Consider the following 21,976-nt stretch of genomic DNA (forward strand, 5'->3'; position numbering starts at 1 on the left):
ACCAACCCGATGACCTCACTGGACGTCTAGGGAGAACTGTTTTAGGAAGACGCAGCATTGATACCAATAAAGATAAAGTTAGTTTATATAGTATTGGTTTTTCTCCTGTACTAGAACTCAGTCAGAGGTGATTCTTACAGGACCTCCAGAAATAACAAAACAGCGTAAAACGAATAAAATGTTAATTTAGTGTTCTTCCTGTGGATAATTCATCAATAAGAGATAAAGTTAAGCTGTTACAGAGCTTTAAAGCTGAAATAAAATTGAAAGAGAAAGTAATATATATATTTAAATTATACTCATTTGCCATTTAATCAAATCATTTATATATGGTAGCTACAAAAATAATTTAAGTTTGTTCAATTTTCATGCATCACACAGCCTTCAAGATAACCAGCGAAAAAATATCCTGAATGGTCTACCCTTGAACGAGCAAAAAACAGCGATATTCCCTCCCCCGAAGTTACTTGTCCAAACAATGGATTGAAAGAAGGTGGTCGGGGGGCGTTGATGTTGTCCTGGACGAGAAATTGTTTTACGATGGCAAAGTGAATCGCACTGGTTATCTTTAAGGCTGTGGTTTCAATTTCGGATCAGTTTGTAGCGGGAAGAATAATCGAGAGCAATGTTTGTTGTATTATAACAGTGAAGTGAAAATAGACACTGTCTTTTGGACATGACTCATATAACCAAACTTTTGATTTCATGGCTTATAATTTGTACGCAAAATATTATTATTAACAACAATAAATAAACTACCTCTTCAAAATCGACTTAATCAACTTGTATCTAGCTGTGCAAAGGCAAGGTTATTTATGGCGAAATCTGAAATTCTGAGACATTGCCTTTAAAAAAATATAATTTGAAAAGGATGTCTATTTTAAATCCACCGTGATGCATATGGCGAAAAATTCGGACTGACCTTTGCAATCTAACTATACAAGCAGGTTTTTGACTATATTTACTTGTATATATATTGATTATGTTATATTATCCCTCAGGTAATTGCAAAATACTACCCGGCATTTCTGCTTTAATCGATGTTATATGAACGCGTCACATAAATATTGTCTAACAAATAACGAGCACAAAAATGCTAATCCCACATTAACATTGGCCTGGACCCAGAAACCAGTATGCTGGCTTGCGTCTAAATTCTACTTCATTATTTGACTTTATTTGTAATACTTTTATTATTTATATATATAATATAGACATTGTATTCATTCTGTTCCCACGAACCTTCCACTTTGCTTTGTTGTGCTTCCACTATCACAACAAAAATAAGCTACTTTGACATTCATTGAAAACTTTCGCACAACTGAAAACTCTCGCATAACTAAAAAGGAAAATTTTTCCATATTTACTGAGTGTTATGTAATCGACTTGTAGGCAAAGTAAATAAAGTCGTTTGGGTCAAACAAGAACCACCCAAGTGGTGGCTACTTTTAACGTATGGAAAAGAGGAGTGAGTGAAAATACCAACAATCATACCTCTCACTTGGGTTGATATCCGACTGGGGGCGGGATAGCACCGTACACTTGTGGGATGGTATAAATAGGCTGGGTACCAGGTATGGGTTGTAAGGTGGCGGGCATTCCGGGCATTCCAGGCATCTGATATGGTACATACGAAACATAGGCTCCCTGTGGCGCTATGCCTGCTACACCGGGATGTATGGGAATTTGAGCAGATTGTAATTGTGGTTGTGGTAGTTGTTGTTGTTGCTGTTGTAGAAGTCTCAGCATCGCTTCCTGATCTTTGACTTGCTGTTCGAGTCGAACTCGATTTTGCTGCGAGAAAGACAATTATTCTTAGGCAATGCTACCATTTCAACAACGAAATCTAATTCAGAAACAAAGCAGGGATAAAGGGTGCATGGATGCTCACTCACTTCATAATGTTGTATTTGTTCTTTCTGTTGTTGTTGAGCTCTAAGTTCCGCCAGTTGTCTTTGTTGTTCCTGAGGGAAAATGTCGATATAAATCCCTGATACTAGGAATGCTAGTAGCGATTGTGATGATGACCAGATGATTATGATGACTGTGTCAGGGCGATAATTTTAGTGATTATTATTATCATTGATCATAGACTATACGGTGATAATGGTAACGATTATTATGATTATTGATCATAGACTATAAGGTGATAATGGTAGTGATTATCATAGTGACCAGATGATGGTGATAATTGCGAGGTAATAATGGTAGTGACTAGTGATTATTATGATGACCAAATGATAAATATTACGAGGCACTCCTCATACTTTCAGTAACTCTTGTTGCCGTTCGTGTTCTCGAAGTAGTTCATCAACATTCTGGTTACTTGAAGTATTCGCCGTCTGTGAAAAACATTTTCATTCAATTGCAAAACTATGCTTCTCAAAAACTATATTGAATTATCTATGCTAATATCCTGAATAAACTATGCTATGATTATCTTGAAAATGTTATTTCATGAAGTTTAGGCAAAGTTGCTCAACAGTGACGTATTAGGATCAGAGACTGAGATATTTGAATAACAATAAGTGTATAACCATTTCTATCCCTGCACTCAATCACTGACCTCAATGCGCCACTACGTTTGAAGGTAAGACTGCGACTTACCACGACAGGGGCGGGTAGGGCGCCCGAATATTGAGGTGGCGGTGGTGCAACTGGAGAACTCAAGCTGGAGTTACGTGGCTTGGGAGCGGGTGGAGGAGGTTTGGGTTTAGGTTTAGTCGGCGGGGCAGGTGTATCCACGGGGGGTTTCTTTCGAAGTTCATACGACGTACTTCGGGTCATATTCTCTCCCGTGTTTCTCCTGCGTGATTCGCTGTAATCGTTGTAGTCTTGGAAATTTTCCAGAGACGGTCGACGGGTCAGTTTCTTCTCGATCCAAGTGTCCTGGCGGTCTGACTGAGCAGCACGGACGGCGCTCTTGATCCCCTGGGAGCCGTCCACTGTCGCTGACTAGACGAGGGAAATGAGTTTTCAAAATTAGTCCTGTTTTAGGTTGAAATATACAATCAGCATTCGATTTGTTCTATGTATGTATCTGAGCGTAGATTAAGAGTGTTTGGTTGTTGTTTTCTTCAACTGAAACACAGCGTTTCACTTGCTGTAGTGTTTCTTAATATATTGCTCAGATGCTATACTGATCAGAAGAGAAAGACTTTAAAGCTGCCCACTCCTCTCTCACCCCTCTCTCGCACTTCACTCGCCCCTCTCTCACCCCTCACTCGCCCTTCACTCACCCCTCACTCACCCTTCACTCATCCTTCTCTCACCCCTTTCTCACCCCTCTCTCACGCCTCTCTCACCCTTCTCTCACCCTTCACTCACCCCTCACTCACCCTTCACTCACCCCTCACTCACCCTTCACTCACCCTTCTCTCACCCCTCACTCACCCCTCACTCACGCCTCAGTCACCCATCTTTGATACATTGCGATAAACACCCCCCTCTCCACAAAAGGCGGTACTAAAATTGGTAGAATCTTATCGCGTGAAATTCATCACAATACTCACAATGTCGGATTCACTGATGTTCTTCCGTCGATTCATAACAGCCTAGAGAAACAAGTATAAGAGTTTCTATCACACATGTATCGATGAACTAAGCAGTGCTATTTCTTGAGTAACAATGGAAATGTAATGAAAATTACCTGCAGTTCGGAAACCCCGCGATGAACGACAATTTGCTAAGAAGGGAAAACAGGGATTCATTAAATGTGCCTATACGATGCTGCATGGCTGAACCAAGCTAGCTTTATTTAAACTTATTTGCTCTCTAATGACTATCATATCGTAAAATACATGCACAAGCACGTCACTTACATGCCAACATTCGCCAGATTTTTCGATGGTCAACTGAGTGTACAGTTTCTTTCCTTCTTTATCGCCGACCAGATTTAACATGACATTCCTTTCCATATCTCCCAATTCCTCAGCGCTGTAATGTTTCACTGCATTCATGGCTCTAGAAATCGAAGCATTCATGTTTAGTTTATTTGCTCCCTGAATATAAACATCTTGTAAGCTCAAGATTCTCTTTTCAGGTCTTAAAGTTAGCATGCTTATAAATAGTTAGTTTTGACCACGGCTTTGAAATTTATAACCTTGAACTTTGCGTCTTTTTAACAATTCATATCTCGAGTTTACAAGATATTTATACTCAGAGTATATATAAGGGAATTCAAGTAACTTACTCAGAACTAAAGTTCTTTGATTTCATCCAGGTTTGAACGTCAGAAGGTGTTGAACCTTTGCTTAAAATGATAGCGGATTCTTGAGCTGGAAACACAAAATGAAAATGATTATTGATTGAATATGGCTGCCATTGAAGAGAGTCAGAAGAGAAGGTTATTTTTCAAAGGAAAATCAATTTGCTCGCGACGTAAGTAATTTGAACAGAGAATTGAAGAGAAATTAAAGTACAATCACATTATATTCTGCCTTCAGTTCTAGTTACCATTAAACTCTTCATTCACTTACTGGCTGGACGAACAGACGTCGGACTCAGAGGGATACTTGATGATATTTTGTTCTTTAGTTCATCATTAAGCAGGTCTGTGCTGGACACTGAGAAAGGGAAATAAATGTAGTAATAACTATAGTTATTCTTTGTTTGTCAATTATACACTGGCCGAACAAAGGGCAAAGCGTTTAAATGCTTTTAATCGATGTTAATATGCACTTACTTCGTTTTGCTTTCTGCATGCCGTCTGTTGAATCAACTTTCTTCAAAGCAGTTGCTCGGTTCTGGATCATACTTTGGAAATTATTATTTCCTAAGACAAAAATATCAACTTTTATCGATCCAATGTTACTATACACAGGAAGAAACCCAAACTAAACTGTTCTTCCTAGAGGTCGAGTAAGGATCATCTCTTATTGATCCAGTTTTACTACAGGAGGAAACCTAAACTAAACTGGATATCTCTATCAGTTCTAAACTGTTCTTCCTAGAGGTCCAGTAAAGATCATCTCTTATTGATCCAGTGTTACTACAGGGAGAGACCTAAACTAATCAAACTTTATAATAGCTCAGCCTGTTTTTTTTCCATGAGAGCCCAGTTAGTACTTCTTTATAATCGTATGCAACAGTTTGATTACCTTCATTGGAACCATTACTGGCATTGAGTTTGGATATGAGCACCTCTTGAGAAGATGAAGAATGGTTTGAGAAGACGGCAGGGGTGGAATTGTCGGACGAAGAGGAGTCGTGGCGGCGAATATGTCCGTTTGGAACTGGCATTGGCGAAGATGCAACAGTCTAAATATATTAAACATGTCGTATAAATAACGAGTCCATCCATGGCCATATATACAGACTTACTATACGGAGGCTGATATTCGGTGGTATTTTGGGAGAAGTAGTGGTGTTTGACTGAGTCAAACGGGACAGTCATGTGACTGAACCAAACTAATTCTCATTCACACATATTCGTAGACTTCCTGGCATTGCTAAAGCTGGATACGTCAAGTAAGGCTGGATCAGAGAAAACTTACTGTTGCCGAACGTGAAGACAGTAGACTTTGATTGGACGAGCCAATTGAACCTTTGAAATACAAGACGCAGAAAAATTTAGAGTTTTCGGCTTTCGAATGATAAGCAAAAATATAGCATCAAAGGCATGCAAAGGAAATCTTTTCATACAAACCTGATTTTTTGAAGATGGTACTAGGAACGAAGCCAACACCTCCAGTTGAATTCCTCACACACCACCACTGCCGGCTGTCGTCTAAAATCTACGAAGAAAAAAGAAATCAAACCAGATTAGAAGGTGTTCAGCTTCTCTTGTTGTTAAACTGAAGCACTAAACAAAATTTCTAAATATTTTTCACGATAACGTTCGACTTCGAGAGGGTGATATATTCATTGTGTTAACTTCAATTTGTGTTTATAGCATGCATAAAAAGGTTATTCGTAAAGGAGCACTTAGCTCTTTGGGTTTTACCAGTCTTTAGTTGACAAATATTGTAAAATTCAACAAGAATTAGAATCGAGCAAAGCAAGCAATATCTTGAAGGCAAGTCGTTCAAACGAGATGACTTGTAGATGGTTATCGGTAACTTGGTTTTAGTTAGATTAGGAGGCACCAGGGTATGGTAAACGTATACATTTAGTATTAGGAGAGAATGCAATATGAAGCGACCTTACTGCAAGGTACATACCATAAGCTCATCACCCTGGTTCACTGTAAGCTCCTTCGGATTTTTGCCATTAAACGAGTAGACTGCTTTTGCTCTTTTAAAAATGGAGTCCTTGCTTGGACTGCTGGGTGGACTATAAAATAAACAAATTTTGACATAAGCTTCTTATAAAGAACGAGTCACACCTTGTTTATTGTGGATGGCTATACTAGTCCTAAACTGTTATCCCTAGACGTCCAGTATCAATAGACCTTTTTTCATAATGACGCGGAAAGTCTGATGTTACACGAAGTTTGATTGGCTCGATAATATTGTGGGGCCAATCAAATTTCGTGTAACATCAGACTTTCCGCGTTAAACACTTACGATTTAGCCGTCTCACTGCCATCTTTAAACTTTGACGCTGCAGACAATACGGTGGGATTTGTCCTCGCTTCTTCTCTTGAGTCCTTCTACGTTAAATAAAACACGAAATACTTGAGGTCTGTGGGATATCTTTTTGACCAAGGCTTTGAGAACTTAGGGCTCGGAAGAGGGTCAGCAATCAAGGTGGTAGAGGTGAAGCAACATTCATTCTTCTTACCTTCATTGAGGATCTTGCAACAGCACTGGCAGACGCGACCGAGGCAACAGCTGCGCTAATTTCCTGAGGCACGCTACGGCCAGTGCCAACAATCTCCGGGGGCACCCAACCACTTTTGAACTTCGGTTCGTAAGCGGCCATGGTAAAGTTGTTCCAATGAGGGCTGCTCCTGTAACAAATAATACATGTTGTCATTTGAAATTATTGAACAATCAATACTGAGTGGTTCTGTAAATTTCTTACAAGTCCAGTAAGGACCGCCTCTCAATAATCCAGTTTCTATTAATTTAACTTGCCTAAACTAAACTAATTTTATTTATACTGGATAGCTCTATCAGTTCTAAACTGTTCTTCCTAGAGGTCCAGTAAGGATCATCTCTTATTGATCCAGTGTAACTACAGGAGGAAACCCGAACTAAACTAACTTTATTTATACTGGATAGCTCTATCAGTTCTAAACTGTTCTTCCTAGAGGTCCAGTAAGGATCATCTCTTATCGATCCAGTTTTCTACAGGAGGAAACCTAAACTAAACAAACTTTATTTATACTGGATAAGTTCTATCAGTTCTAAACTGATCTTCCTAGAGGTCCAGTAAGGATCATCTCTTATTGATCCAGTTTTCTACAGGAGGAAACCTAAACTAAACAAACTTTATTTATACTGGATAAGTTCTATCAGTTCTAAACTGTTCTTCCTAGAGGTCCAGTAAGGATCATCTCTTATTGATCCAGTGTTACAACAGGAGGAAACCTAAACTAAATTAACATTGTAGGAGGCGTACCTTGATAAGGTCCAGGCAGGCCCCAGAGACTGCCAAAGTTCAGTCTCTTTTGATGTCAATGAACTCCGTAGTAATTCGATACTTTCTGATGTCATGAGCGGGTTAATAACTTTACTGGCTTCTTCTGGCCTGAATAAGAATGAAAATATTCAAGAAGAACTGGTATTTTCGAGGATAAAAAAACACTCACTGGAGACTCACCCTCGAGTACAACGAACCAACAGCGATAGAGGCATAATTAGATAATGAACGAGCTCTGGGGCGCTTGGATTTTGTATGTGAGGTCGTAATTTCCCCTGAAGAGAAGAGATTTTAAAAAATGCATCAATCGGCAGAATATATCCCGTCACCTTCCGTCATCAGTGGTTTAGAAATTAAAATGTATAAAATGAATGATGTCTGATTTTCGCCACTAAAATGGATAGGCCTTCCTCAAAAATGAACTTCAGAGTGAAGCCAGTCAGATGCATTGCAATTCTTGTTTTCTTAGGTCACCACTTGACTCTTAAAGAAAAGGTACGCTCGCCTCAGTGAATGAGAAGCAAACAAAGTGGTTTTTGGCTTACCAAAAGAATGAAAGATTGTTTACACTTTTGAAAGGCATCGATGAATTCTTCTCGTGATGGTGAACGTGATTCAATGGCCTCGGCTTCCTGTCTTCGATTCTTGGATTTTTTGTTTTTGTATTTAGTCTCCAACTGTTTCCACGACTCTGCGACTTGCTTGACGCGATAAACGAGTTCTTCGATGTCATCGATGCAGTGGTTTAGGATATGCTGCGAAAATACGCAAAGAATGAAACGAGCTTCATCTTCGAGCGCCTACGAGGGCCCGAGCAGGGAATTTTACATTCGAGGGATATGAAATTTTCCTGTTAAACCGTTGCGAAAAAACAAATGTAATGTAGCTTCATGGTCATTGGTTCAACTGCTCTTATAGAGAGAGGATATTGATCACTGACGCCGAGAGGGGAGGGGGTAATCCCCCCAGGGCGAGGCCTGGTCTCAATGACTGTGTGACCGAAATTCTATACTTTTTTCTTCTTCTTCTTCTTCAGAGGCTGCGTTAGAAGGATACTTAATTCCGAGACGGACTATCACATTGAGATCAGAGAACTTAAAGGTCCCATCGATATGAATAAACCTTGGATTGCTCACTCCAGTTGCATGGGAGTAAAATTTTTAAGGCACGTGGATGTAGTCACTGATCTATACATTGTCCAGTGAAAGAATAACCGCTGTCCTGGTACTTCGTGGCTTCACTGGATTCGCAGTTCAGGTTTGTTCATATCGATGGTGCCTCAGGTTTACACCGACCTTGAGTAGACACCAGGACTTACTTACCACATCGCGGTTGATATAAGCTTCCATGAGGTCTGGTGACGAATGCTCTCCGTATCGCTCACCTTGAATGATCTTGGTCGGAGATTGAGAGGGCCTGGGTACGGGTGTTTCCTTTTTGGCCGCAACCGCAGCTTGAAATGCTGCGACGCCCTGGGCAACGAGAGAGCGCTGTTTTAAATCCATCATTTCCTGTGTAGGCGAGAGAAAGTACGTACGGTGGCCTAGTGAATGTGGGCTCGCGAATGCATAAGTGCGACTAGCCCGGTGGACTCAATAAACACTGGAACGATAATTGGTGATAAAAATGGCATCTTTTTTTAATAAAGCACAAGAAATAGTCTCTAGAGAATATTCTCTTCTCAGTTCATTCGTCCAGATTACACGAGTTTACTGGATTAGAACAATGAACTCAAAAACACAAATTTAGTTTAACCATGGTGACCAAGTTATCGCTCCAGTTCTCTTTGAGTTCACTGGATGAAATATGATCACTGTGCGATTAAATTAGGAACGTTGAATACAGACATAACGATGTATTGTGAATGTATACGACGAATGTGGAGTACATAGGTATAAATATGGGCACTGGTGGATATGAATGGCTATGGTTGAGTACATCTGTAGTGCTTTTTACGTATTGATGAATACGAGGTATATTTTATCTACTTATGTCAAAGGAAATGTAGAATATGGATATATGGCGATGTGAGTGAACCGGTGCATAGTGGATACATAGGTGAAGACGAGGATGATGATGGATATGATTGACCTACCTGAGGTGGTAATGGTGCTGGTTCTACAGGTGGTGGAGGTAGGACTGGTACGCCATGTGCTTGGCCATTCTGTTTGGGACTTTCCTGTAACATTTTCAAAATTTCGTATGTCAAACCTAAATTTCAAACGAGCCTTCCGCAAGACAGTTTCTTTAAAGTAGCTTGTTATGAATAAATAAACTATCCATTTCAAACAAGGTCGTGTCCTCCGTGTTTGTAGTTTACTTAATATCACCAGGCAATAATAGAAAATATTCAGTGTTTCAAAGCATGCAAACATACCCGTGGTTTGGACATCATTGTGTTAATCTCTGGAGCAATAACGCTTGCCTATTAAAACACACAAAACAAACAAATATATCCACAGGTATTGCATTGTTTGCTGAACGCTTCAAAACCAAAGATTAGGCAAAAATTAGAGGAATTTCTTAATTCATTTTCCTCAGTGAAACGCATGTCACCAGGAATCGAAAATGCCTTCTCAGAAAAAACTATGTTCTATATTGATTGACTAACTCACTGACTTGAGGAGTTACCCTGGTAAATAAACCTGAAAATGGAAATTTGCAAGCCAAAGAGATCAGGAAATCTTAGTACAAACTTATGCCTGTATTCAGGAAGTTCTCCACACTCATTAGAACAGAGAAAGCAGAGAAACCAAACTTCCGTTGGTTAATGAAAGATATTTTCTTAATCTAAGACTTCTTCGAAATAAGACACTCAAAATTAAACCCTTAGTCGTGTGGAAATACTGAGATGGAATTGTTAGGAGGTGATGAAGATTTTTCATTAAATAAGTTTCAGTGGGCGAGCATATGCAATAAAAGTGTCAATCTGAAAACAATCAAGACACATGACTAAACAAGTATATACTTTTAGTCTGTCATCCTTCCATGAATGATTAGTGATAATTAGCTATCATTATAGTTCCCGGCACAATTCCTTACGCTGAAGACTTACGGGAACTTTGTCACATTGAAAGAGATGAACGGCAGCGTATTTTTCCGGTGTTTGAATGGTTGAGAAGACTAAGACACTCTTTAGCATGGGATCGTCGTTGATGTCTTGAACTGAGTCAATATGCGACAAAGGATATCTTTCAATTAGTTCCTGAGTTTCAGTGTCTCGTAGAACCAGTTCGTTGTCCGTGATGGACAATTCCATCTCTTTCGTCCATGGCTCGCCCTTTGTAATCAACTCCTGGCAACAACAGAGCGTGATGAACTTTAATGCCAAATATTTCGAGAAAGTTAAGAGGTTTTTGCCAGAATATATTTTGGCAACGAAGATGGGGCTTGGGGGTCAATCACATTTTTCGGCATGTTTGAATTTGTTGATGCAGAATATTCGTATGACAAAGTCGAGGCCAAATTTATCGCTTGCAGAATTAAAAGCAGATGAAGAATTTTAAAAATATAATCAGCTTTTAGGACGATCGTTCTTTCATTAGAAACTGCTTTGACAAAGTGTATGACAGAGTTTCCTTTCCCTAGAGGTCTTCGACTTTAGTGCAACTTTATGGCCTGAACACGAGCTAATATTTGTATACTAACCTTAGCCTTTTGTAGACGCTCTTTCGCAGAAACAACTCTGTCTCCTGGCGACAATGGGAACGAAGCTAAATGCTTAAGAGAAAAGATATAAAAAATTATTAAGAGAACGGTTCTATCGAGTATTCTAATTTCGATTAAAAAGGTAACTGGTTCACAAGAGTTCGCTTATAACAGTTGAAGCAAATTTTGTTTTTACCGACGATTCTCTCTCCAACTGATGCTACATGACGTAGCTATGTATATTAAGTCGCCCACGGTGGCCAGATAATGAACCGTGGGAAACGCAAAATTAGAGCAACAAAAACGCGATAACATCGGGAAAACAGGCTTTAACCCTTAATTAAATAATCATTAATTTGTAGAAACACCACGTGTATTTGGTGTTCCCAGAAATTGATGTTTAAGAGTTATTCATGCACCATGCAAAATATAAAGAATATTTCTTTGCTTTACCTCAATGTGAAAGTTGCTACGAACTGTTCCCGTAAAGGGATTAGAGTTTTGCTCTGTTGGGTAGAAAAGAACAAATGATAAATAAAATGAATTGTTTTTCAGACTACGACTAGAATAGTTTAGCACTGATGAAATACGTGATTTAAGTTGCAAACTAAATTTTGGTCCAGGCAAAAAGAATGAAATCCAACACAAACGTCATAAATTGGGTAAACACCAAAGTTTGGTTGCGAAATGTTGTAAAATGTGGAAAGTACAGTATAACTAACAACACGAGTGCTACACGAGTGGAAATAACCATTTTAGTTTTATATTTCCCGCGCATAACACAAATATATACACGCAGAGTGAATTCGTCGGGATGTATTTAGCAGATTTTAAAACATTTTACTTTCTACTACAACCATGCTACTTTCCCATGATTCGTTTAGCGCTCATCATGATTGCGTGATATATCATAATATATATACTTCATGTATACTCATTAAGTAAGATAGTCAATCATTTTTTGGAAATTGGAATCTAACTGTGCTTATCATATTGCATGCATGCATGAAAAAGCAACCGTCTATAGTGCATAATCAGGGTGCGTGAAATTCCAGGACTTTCTAGAGCCGTTTAGACTAGCTGAAAAATTGCTATTATTTCAAGAAATATGCGACATCCAGAAACTTTAACAACAATCAAAGATGTTCAAAATGTATATTTAAATTTTCAACTTAACTCACTGTTTGCAGAAGTTCTGAATACGCCCGAAAAAGAGCAGGAGTTTTTGTTTTGTACGTGCGTGTTGTTTTGTGTTGTTTTGTTTTATGTACTGTCAGCCTTTATTTACGTATATAAAACCATCCGAATTACACTAAAAATAGGCCGTATTTTTTCCACAGAGATCTCATCAAGCGGCAAGTGCAGAATGCAATTTGAAACTTACCATTTGCAGCGGGAATCATTCGTGACTCGCCTGTCATCTAAATGAAAGAAATCGGAGGAGAAAATTAGAGCGGACGTCAAAACTCGTAATAATCAACAAAGAATGCGGATAGTAAAAAGGATAATAAAACCCACACTATTGTGGTGTAATCCTTTTAAATGTCCTCCAAACACAAGCTACATACAGCACGCAAAGATCACATGCATAGATATTCACCATACACTAAAAATCGGCTATATTCAAGACATACAAATTAACGAATGTGTTTTCTGTGAAACCGACGAGTGAAGTCAATACGTTCGTCGTAAATTTTTGGAAGTGAAGCGGCGAATCATTATAGGAAAGAAATTATAGCCTTTCTGAAACTTTCGGCATAGGCCAAAGCGAAAGTCCACATTTATTTACGTTTTCAAAACCTTCGAAGTTTATTTTCGATTGTATGATAGTATTTAGTTAAACCCATCAGGAAATGGGCATGCAGGTTTTCCCGGCTGTAGTCTAGAGAGGTTTCAGAAGTAAGTAGTCTTGTAGGATATAGGCAAATGTCAAAATACTGATGACAACGCTTCGTACTAAAGCGTATTCTTTCTGGAACACGATTCACCGATTGTTCAGCCGTGCATATGCATGCAAGCATCCTTTCTTAAAAAGAACTATACACGGAAATTCGATATTGTTACCCGTACCTAACCACTAGTTACAGCTAAGCTGACACGGTAAACCACTTGTTTGCTCAAGAAATGCACGAAAAATCATGGCTATATTTTGTGATCATGAACACCGATAGACTACAAACATCGATACATATGTAACTGCTAAATGTTTTCAACATATGCATTGCCATTGGCCAGGAATACATTAGTAAAACAAATGTAATAACTTGTCTTTATTTCATTAATTTGACGGTCGGGTTTTGGTAAATAAGCAACTGATATAATTGAGATATAGTCTATTAGTTAAATTTCCAAAAAAAACCAACTTTATTTTTATCAAATACTATATGCGCGAAATTTGCATAATTTTTCTACTCTGTCATTTTAAACTAATTACTTAAAGAAATTTCTAGCAAATTACACCAAATACCAGTAAAGACAGTCTACTGAAGCACCCAGACCACTCAATAGAGGCATAGTTACAAAATGAATTGGATTTCGAACGGTATTAAGTGTATCAATTAAAATACTTAGAATAAAGCGGTCCAAATGGACACCGTGATTCATCATTTAACATAAAAGAAAGCGTATTTTGATAGCTGTTTACATATTTTACAGCGCTCACAGACTTTGTAATACCCGAGTTTACATTAGGTTAATCTATCGTACGTAATGTTCAGGCCATGTTTCAAATTACTGTACAAGAATAGCACGTTAAAATCGCTTACCAGAAAGGTTTTACGGTATCCAGGGACTGGCATTTTAAAAGGACTCTTGTTTCAAACGATATTCCCAACTTGAGTATAATTTTAACCCCTCGAGAGACAAGCGAAGCAGAACTAGAGTGTCAATTACATCAAAGACGAAATTTGCGATAAGGGAATCCTTTTGAAAGCCGGCGAAATAAAACTTCACAATCTTGAAACAAGTCACTCGGACGTTTTAACAGCATTCATCAAACCATCGAAATAACTACAACCCACATTAGAAAATTAAGATTCATCGCATAGCTGAATAATTTACAACACAGCAGTGAAGTTGCAAGATTGACAATTAACATAACTCTTTATCAACAAAGCTTTATCTTCGCATGCAAATGAACAAGTAGAACCAATAAAATATCCGCAAGTTATGCATCATTGACCAGATCTTGTGTCTGGTAAATGTAAACAGAAGAAGGGCACCCTGCTTGTTCTGGTATCCAAGTTTAAAAGCGAACATGTAAAACAGTTAATGGTGTAGGAGTTATATGTTATGGTTACACGTTAAACATTTGTAAAAGTTCGAACATATTTCTGGCATGTATAGTGACATAGTCATCGTCGCTTTGCGTCATGACTATAAAAGCTTCAGCAGGGACTACAATTACGACCACGCATTTTAGAATTTACAATAAACGTCCCTTGAAAAAATCACATAGAATCACACTATATACTTCGGGCATCTTACAACCTGAGGTTTAAAGGTTAGTGGGGAGTATTTTTAAAACTTAATGAACAAATACACTGCTTTCGTTATAGTTTTAACCTATTTTTTATTTGTTAACATTGTCGAGAGCCGATTTGGGAAAGATCAAACATCGACAGCCATTAAAATTGCATATCTTACGCAGTCGTTTGAATTACATAAAAATGAAAACAAAACGATTAACGTTATTTTTCATGTACGTATTTAGTGAAAGTTTAAACAGGGTGGACGTTTATACCATATGTCATGCATACGATAGAATACCATATACATTACCGCTGGTTTACAGTTACTGCTGGCTCAAATTACTGCTACATGTTACATTGGATTAAAGAGATTAGAATTACGACATCGATTCATTTAGGATGAAGATATATAGGGATCAGGACCAAGATTAAGATACTGGGACCAGGATTAAGATACTAGGACCAGGATTAAGATACTAGGACCAGGATTAAGATACTAGGACCAGGATTAAGATACTAGGACCAGGATTAAGATACAAGGACCAGGATTAAGATACTAGGATAAGATTAGTGCGTGCTTTTAACCGAGAGGTACTGCAAACCAGGATGTGAAAAGGGATTCATAGCTAGTCTTTAGAATATGGGTTTAAAATGTTGTTGATGTATTGCGAAAACAAACCTCTGCGTCTCAAAAACAAACAGATGTGAAGTTTCTATTTCTTCCTCACGTACTATTAAAAAAGGCAACCGAAAAATTTTTCACGGATAAATTCCAAACTATCTCCTGGTGACATCAAGATAATACTGGTCTAAATTTCCTAAAGAGCTCGCCATTTTACCGACTATAGTTTTAAACCTAGCCCAACCCTTGAAATACAATCACTCGATTTAGTTCGGCATTCTTTAAACTACGCCTTGTGTTGATACAAGACCAAGACCGTGAATAATTGAGTTAAAAATTTCGGCACAATGGCACTTGTTAACTACCCTACAATCTGTTCAACCAGTTTACAACTTTAACCATATACAGAGAATATATACACCGATTGTTCGATGATATTTCTTGCGCACTTCATTTTTATGATAATATCGACAATCGAAGATCGATTATGTACGGATGGAATTGAGGATGTTTGGTGAGATTGTTAGTGTATGTTTACAACTTGTTCATAACCAATTCGCTTTTTTCGACATATGGCTTCGCTAGGTGTCAAAATATAGCCTCTTGCCACATAAACTGGCAAATATCTTCTTAAAAAGTGATTTATAGTTTAATTTAAATGGCACAATAGTGTACATACCTTACGACAAAAATCGTAAGCCCCAAACGGTGTTACAGTTGCGAATATGAAGCCCACACAAACAAACTTTCGGTTTAAAGTTACTTAAGCTTTTCACCCAAAACCACTGAGGTATTCAAGAAACTCGGAGACACTTTTTTGCCCGAAGTATAGGAGCACCAGGATTTAAATCGACGTGCAGTGTAAATTGTTTATGCATTGTACGAAATTGGTGCATTTTTGACATTTTTAGTACACGGGGTTTAGGCAGAGAATAATAGAGATAAAGCACCCTAGCGATCGTTCAGTGATGAATGTAAATCATGTGCCACGCATGCGTACTGATGGTTCAGGATTTAGAACTAATCCTCAATATCATTCGCTAACGGATGGATGCGCTAGTCAAGGGCTTGCATCGCACGGACGATTTTAGGTGCTATTTCGTCTTTTGAGAGATGTGATCGAGTGAATAAGATACGGATATGTTCAAATAAGGCCACTTATAAATAGTGTATTTGTTTGCATCTGGCAAAAGACGAAAATCACAATAAAAATTGCAGCGAAAATTGTGGACCAGACTTGAAGCCCGTGCAGTGGAAAACTTGCTTCACTCGTACTCAAAGCCGAAACCATAGGTCGAAAATGCAGCTCATTTATGGAACTGATCGAATTACATTCGAACAGGACAATGCTGTGATTTTGATCGAAGAAATTTCATGAATGCTTCTACGGAAAGGCATACAAAAACACCGTTGTACGTATAAAATGTATATTGAATATATATTTTTAAAAAAACACATTTCCTCTTAAATTTCTTTGTGTGCATAATTGTATAGTTCCTAAAATAACTTATCGTTAAAAATGGTATTTCCTATGATTGTGTTAATTGCATGTGGGCGCAATTAAAATCCCGGGAATGCAACAGAGTTAATAAAGAACTGTCTTTTTCTGCATAAATATTTTGGATATTCGTCAGCAACAAACGTCAGTATTACTCATGATGGACGCCAAAACATTTTAAAATGTTATTCTACAATAAACACAAAGGTCAAGGGCAGCTCGACAAACTGGAATTATAAGTTCAAATTCTATTTTCGTGTTTAGGATTCACACTTGTAGTGTTATACATTATGATCGAATGCATGCAATGTAATCACTTGACGCAGTACGTATTACTTGTCATACTAAAAATTGACGATTTCTCTCTCTATATATTTTTTATTATATACACAAGCGCCAGATATGAGGTATGCTGCAATTTCATTGGTTGGCTACTAGACAGATATTAGCTCATATCTGTCTAGTAGAGACAAAAGGAGTTGAGTGAAATAGAAATCCAAGCTTTAGTTGATAATAGCACACCAAAATGCACCGAAAGGGCGACAAAGTTTTTGTATATAATAAAACTACGCGCCTCGTCGGCTATCAGCTCATATACGACTCGAGTTCGCAGAATAACTGTTAAATATTTGGTCGTTTGCGACACGTGATGTCATATCGTGTTATGTGACGTCACGTGACGTCATGTGTCATTTCACGTGATTTCACGACCAATCAGGACGTACCTTCACGTTGTTATGTCAGACGGCATATCATAATAAGGTCAATCGGGGATTTGCCGATATTTTGTTGAACGAAATTTTTAATAACTTATATAATGATTTAACGTATATTTGATTAACTGTCCGATAGTGTAACGTCATAATCGAGGTAAAATATATGGTAAGCGACATCTTGTAAACACAGGATTCAAGTTTCAAATTCCAACTTTTTTACGATGATATTCGGTGAAGTTTTGTCATTCTCGTTTGAGAATGTCTTCAGTGAAATCAGGGCGTCTATAAGATAGGGCGGCGAAACGCACGGATGGGGGGCGGGCCGCGTGTGTGATGCGATTTTAGGACTGGGACGGGGCGGTCGGCGAAAAATTCTCGAACGAAACAATATTTACTTGGTTTTTAACAAGCTCGATTAAAACCACTCAATCTCTGAAACTATTAACGCGATATCTAAAATAAGATTTCTCCTGTGTAATTTATAACTCTTTCTATTAATATTGTGCCTTAAAATTGTTTCTTCAAAAGTTAACTGACCGAATTTGTCAAATTAAAACTACGGATACGCACGGCTACTTGGTCTGTTTTTAGATGTATCATACATATTTTGATTTTTCTCAGTGAGGAAAATCCTCAAAAGCATTATACTTCAAGATTTGGTGTACAGAATATTGACGAACATTTGTAGCAAATTTCACTTCACAAATTTCACTTCACTATCTTATAGGCGCCCTGGTGAAATAGACTCCAAATTTCATCGTAAAGTAGAGTTTTGATTTAAAACCTTAATCGATCGGGTTTCCAAGATGTTGTTAACAAAAGTATGCTTCCTCTTATATTAGTTTAAAAAAACTTACTTGATTACTGCGGTTACTCATTGTTGAAGCTGATGACCCTGCCAAAGTAACGAAGTGGCAAGGATTGAGATAAAGAGCACATATTACATACTCCGAGCAATATTTTGTCCTTATACGTAACAGTTCCAAAATTTGAAGTGTATTTTTTTAACTTCGTCAAAAATTCAACCACCATCATATTATTGTTTCAATATTATAGTAACAAACATCACTGAACTATACTTTGATTCAAGATTTCAAAGAGAACCGCAGAAAAGGCAATGAAACTTCCTATTCTCTGGGTAAATACACCTTCAACTCTCCAAGTTTGAAAATAACGCTATGGTCAGTTTTCCTTTTTGGTGAAATGTTTATAAACAGCTAAAAATGAGCGTGCGCCGCCGATGTTTATCATTCTGGGATTATAGATGAATAAACATTGGTAGAGCACGCTTATTTTTGGGCTGCCTTTGGCAGTGTTGTGTCAATATTCAATAATTTCACCTAAAGATTATATGTTGACCGAAGCATTTCGTACATTTTGCACATATTTTTATAAGATAGGTCTTATGTAACCGGCGATTTGATTGGCTAACGCATGTTAAAATATAAGGCGCGGTGAAGGTAACAATTTTTGAGGTTAAAGTGGTTATTATTTTGCTGTGTTTAATATTACGTCTACGTGCCATTTTTTGGACATTAGTAACTTACACGCTCATTAATTCACATCTATCAAAAGCAGAAAAATAACACCAAAAATAGCAAGAGTAAACGGGTCTAAAACTTTGAAAAGACTATGCACCTGATCTATTTAAATCATCATCGATTCCACTGTCTCCAGCACTTGTTACTGATGAAGATCGAGAACTGTTTGGCTTTGGAGAAGAATCACCACGATTCTTCGAACGAAACAAACTCCTGTAAAATATTGCAGAAAAAAAAATCAGTTTTCATTTTAAAGTCTTACTACACACCAAAGTTTTCAAGAGAATTTAGATGTCTGAATTTGCTTCAATATATTCAATTGAATGGTGCAGAAAGATAACCATATGCTTGCTACTGGGGATTTTATTTAACATAATAATACATTACAATATTGAAAATCAAACTGGGATCAAACGGGGGGGAGGAGGCATAGGCCATATCTCTGTGCTGGGAATGTTGGAAGAGATGTCATATCCTCCTACACCTCTGGTCTTAAATATTGTAATATTTAAATTACATTATATATGAAATTAAATCCTAAATAGGTTTTGGTATATGTACATTGGATAAGGGAGGATAATTCCTATTCTTTGTAACCTAAAAAATTGCGCCAGCTATGACAAGGATAAACAGCCATTAAGTATATAGGTAATGTGATTGTAAGAACTCAAATGTTAGGCATAAAAGTACAATCCATGAAGGGGCATGAGCATGATTATCAAATGTTCAGAAACTATGGTACAACTCTAGCTCTGTTGGTGGTAGACAAACACAGACAGCTGGAAGGATGGCTAGAATATCAATGAGACAAAATCACTTACTTCATTTTGGTTTAACACAATTGTATCCATTAGCTAAATAAACCAAAGAAAAAAGTAATTTTTATCAACTTCACAGATTAGAGCCCTTTAGATTTATTAATAGCAGACTTAAGAATAGTTCAAGGTTACTAGCATAGCCTAAGGTTAGATTACTTTCTTGTCAAGTTTAAAAATGCTCAGGAATTCAGAAGAGGGGGAGAGGCAGTTCCTTGTTTTTTAGGGATGGGTGTAGTGTTATTGTCATGGCATGCCTGAACTGCTGCTTGTAATTTTACGCCTTCCGGTTCACACAAAATCAATGTCAACATTAAGAATAATAAACAAATAAAGCAAATTTTGTGCCAAAAAACCACCAATGGAAGTTTACGATTACTTCTATCAATATAAAGGCAATGCAATATATTTCTTTACTCAAAATTTCTAATAATAATTTCCGCATTATAGCATTAGTCAGAAGGTCAGTGATACTCATATTTCATTTGATGAAAGGTTTATATTACAAGAAGCTATCATATTGCACCCTGGTTAGTTTAGAACAATACATTCTTACCCAAGCACATTTCACAATATATTGCTTAAAAAATCTTAGGGTAAAACGTTGCTAAAAATGGGAAAATTGCATGTCCACAATACAAAAATGTAACAATATATAATTGTAATTAAAATATCAATATATCTTGACTGGGAAATCAACACATTTTCCATCTGACTGGAAAACAAAGCATTCTTGTCCCAACTCATACTTTAAACTTCCTGTATGTGAAATGAGCTGAATAATTGCATATCTAGCAAGGGTTTCCTTGCCAACATGACAACAACGCATGTTTTCCATGAAGCATTCAACTTATATATTCAATTCAAACACCAGATGGTTTGTCAAAGCTCAAAAAATTGCAAATTGTAAAAAAGAAAAAAATAGAGTATATATACGTATATGCACAAGTGCAAAGCATCTCAAAATGTTCAACCTTTGCCGCAAATTAACGAATACCAAAGAAACTAGGTCAGTCTTCAAGGACTTAAAGCATGCCATGTCTGAGCACGTCTGAGGTTTCACTTGGATTATTCGCACAATAATCTCGCAACAATAATCCCACATTCAGCAGGATTCTAGGGATAATTTTGTTAGATTGCTCAAAATGGGAAACGATCTTAAAGTTTTTATGTCATTTAACCAGAAACGAGGCATCTTATATTTATAGAGGGCTATAAAAACATCGGACCACGTCCTTGAGGTATCATGTTAGCCAATTAAGGCCAATAATTAAAATCCCGTTTGCTCGGATGTTTCAATTTTCAAAGCCTTCTGAAATACATGTTTTCTGTTTGACTAAAAACTCAGCAAAATATACAAAGTTTAGCCGGAAATATTAATGTCTTACCGACAATTGATAAATCAATAACTAAGCAAAAGCGCCGTATAAAAGGTCAACAAATATATGACTGAGCGATTTTTATCGTATGAGCCACGTAAAAAACCTCAAAAATAGTAAACTATTTCGCTCTATTTCGATGGAATATAATTGCTACTTTCCCCTTCGATCGAACTTCGAACAATTCGAAGCCAGATATTGCTACTTTAAACTCGGGATTGCAAAGAGCTTGGTTTTATATTTTAAACATATTTGACCAAATATTGCAATCTTTTGTTGACACGATGGAATCGTAAATTTTGTTTGCACCTTTCGGCACAAACGCCTCAACGATTTGAGAGTATTTGCGGAAAGGTTACACACCACATTTGAAGCATTATGCTATGCCGATGAAATATAAACAGAAATTTGATTTACACTTTTCCCATAAGTACGGCTTTTGTAATGCAGCGATATACATATGGAACACAATAAACTGAATCGATAATTTGCGTGTTCTTCTCCGTTTTGAGTAATTTTTAAGATTGTACACGCGATTCTAATAAATGTACTTTCTCTAAACTGATTTACGTACCTTATAAGAGACATTTAACACTCTTTTGGAACAAATTTCAGCTTTGCTTTCAACGAGAAATACAAATAAACGGATATTAGGATATAAAGTATCGCCTATGAATAATTTTGAAATCTCGATATTTTTTGAGTGCGCATTAGAACACGTAATTCGTGCTGGGACACGTAACCGGAAGAAACCGACGTT

General features: G+C 37.4%; 1 protein-coding gene across 4 annotated transcripts; it reads right to left on the bottom strand.

Moving 5' to 3' along the window:
• Positions 1 to 599: 599 nt before the first annotated feature.
• On the bottom strand, positions 600 to 21,896 carry LOC114523002 (epidermal growth factor receptor kinase substrate 8-like). Of its 4 annotated transcripts, none has more exons than XM_028543796.1 (31): positions 21,791 to 21,896; positions 19,844 to 19,876; positions 19,120 to 19,235; positions 18,339 to 18,376; positions 12,560 to 12,596; positions 11,629 to 11,681; positions 11,176 to 11,247; positions 10,583 to 10,822; positions 9,905 to 9,952; positions 9,623 to 9,706; positions 8,850 to 8,999; positions 8,073 to 8,282; positions 7,708 to 7,802; positions 7,507 to 7,635; positions 6,724 to 6,892; positions 6,507 to 6,592; positions 6,162 to 6,273; positions 5,648 to 5,735; positions 5,496 to 5,545; positions 5,100 to 5,259; positions 4,685 to 4,774; positions 4,479 to 4,565; positions 4,193 to 4,277; positions 3,822 to 3,963; positions 3,650 to 3,685; positions 3,513 to 3,554; positions 2,608 to 2,955; positions 2,268 to 2,342; positions 1,896 to 1,964; positions 1,495 to 1,794; positions 600 to 1,339 (listed from the first exon to the last, which is right to left on the bottom strand). In XM_028543796.1, the coding sequence occupies exons 2-30, from the start codon at positions 19,846 to 19,848 to the stop codon at positions 1,498 to 1,500; spliced, it is 3,213 nt and encodes a 1,070-aa protein (XP_028399597.1). In that variant the 5' UTR covers positions 19,849 to 19,876; positions 21,791 to 21,896; the 3' UTR covers positions 600 to 1,339; positions 1,495 to 1,497. The 4 variants fall into 4 exon arrangements, with proteins under 4 accessions (XP_028399597.1, XP_028399596.1, XP_028399599.1 ...); XM_028543795.1 differs by having other exon boundaries at positions 8,850 to 9,038; XM_028543798.1 differs by lacking the exons at positions 18,339 to 18,376; positions 19,120 to 19,235; positions 19,844 to 19,876; positions 21,791 to 21,896 and adding an exon at positions 15,947 to 16,214 and having other exon boundaries at positions 8,850 to 9,038.
• Between the last annotated feature and the right edge of the window lie 80 nt (positions 21,897 to 21,976).

The sequence above is a fragment of the Dendronephthya gigantea genome, unplaced genomic scaffold (genome assembly GCF_004324835.1).
Source record: "Dendronephthya gigantea isolate DGI-Jeju-01 unplaced genomic scaffold, DenGig_1.0 000026F, whole genome shotgun sequence".
Taxonomy (NCBI): domain Eukaryota; kingdom Metazoa; phylum Cnidaria; class Anthozoa; order Malacalcyonacea; family Nephtheidae; genus Dendronephthya; species Dendronephthya gigantea.

Coding starts and splice junctions, on each gene's coding strand:
- LOC114523002 (XM_028543795.1), bottom strand. Junction 9,707..9,904: donor CAATGATGTCCAAACCACGG/GTATGTTTGCAT, acceptor AAAATGTTACAG/GAAAGTCCCAAACAGAATGG. Junction 6,893..7,506: donor CCTGCCTGGACCTTATCAAG/GTACGCCTCCTA, acceptor TATTTGTTACAG/GAGCAGCCCTCATTGGAACA.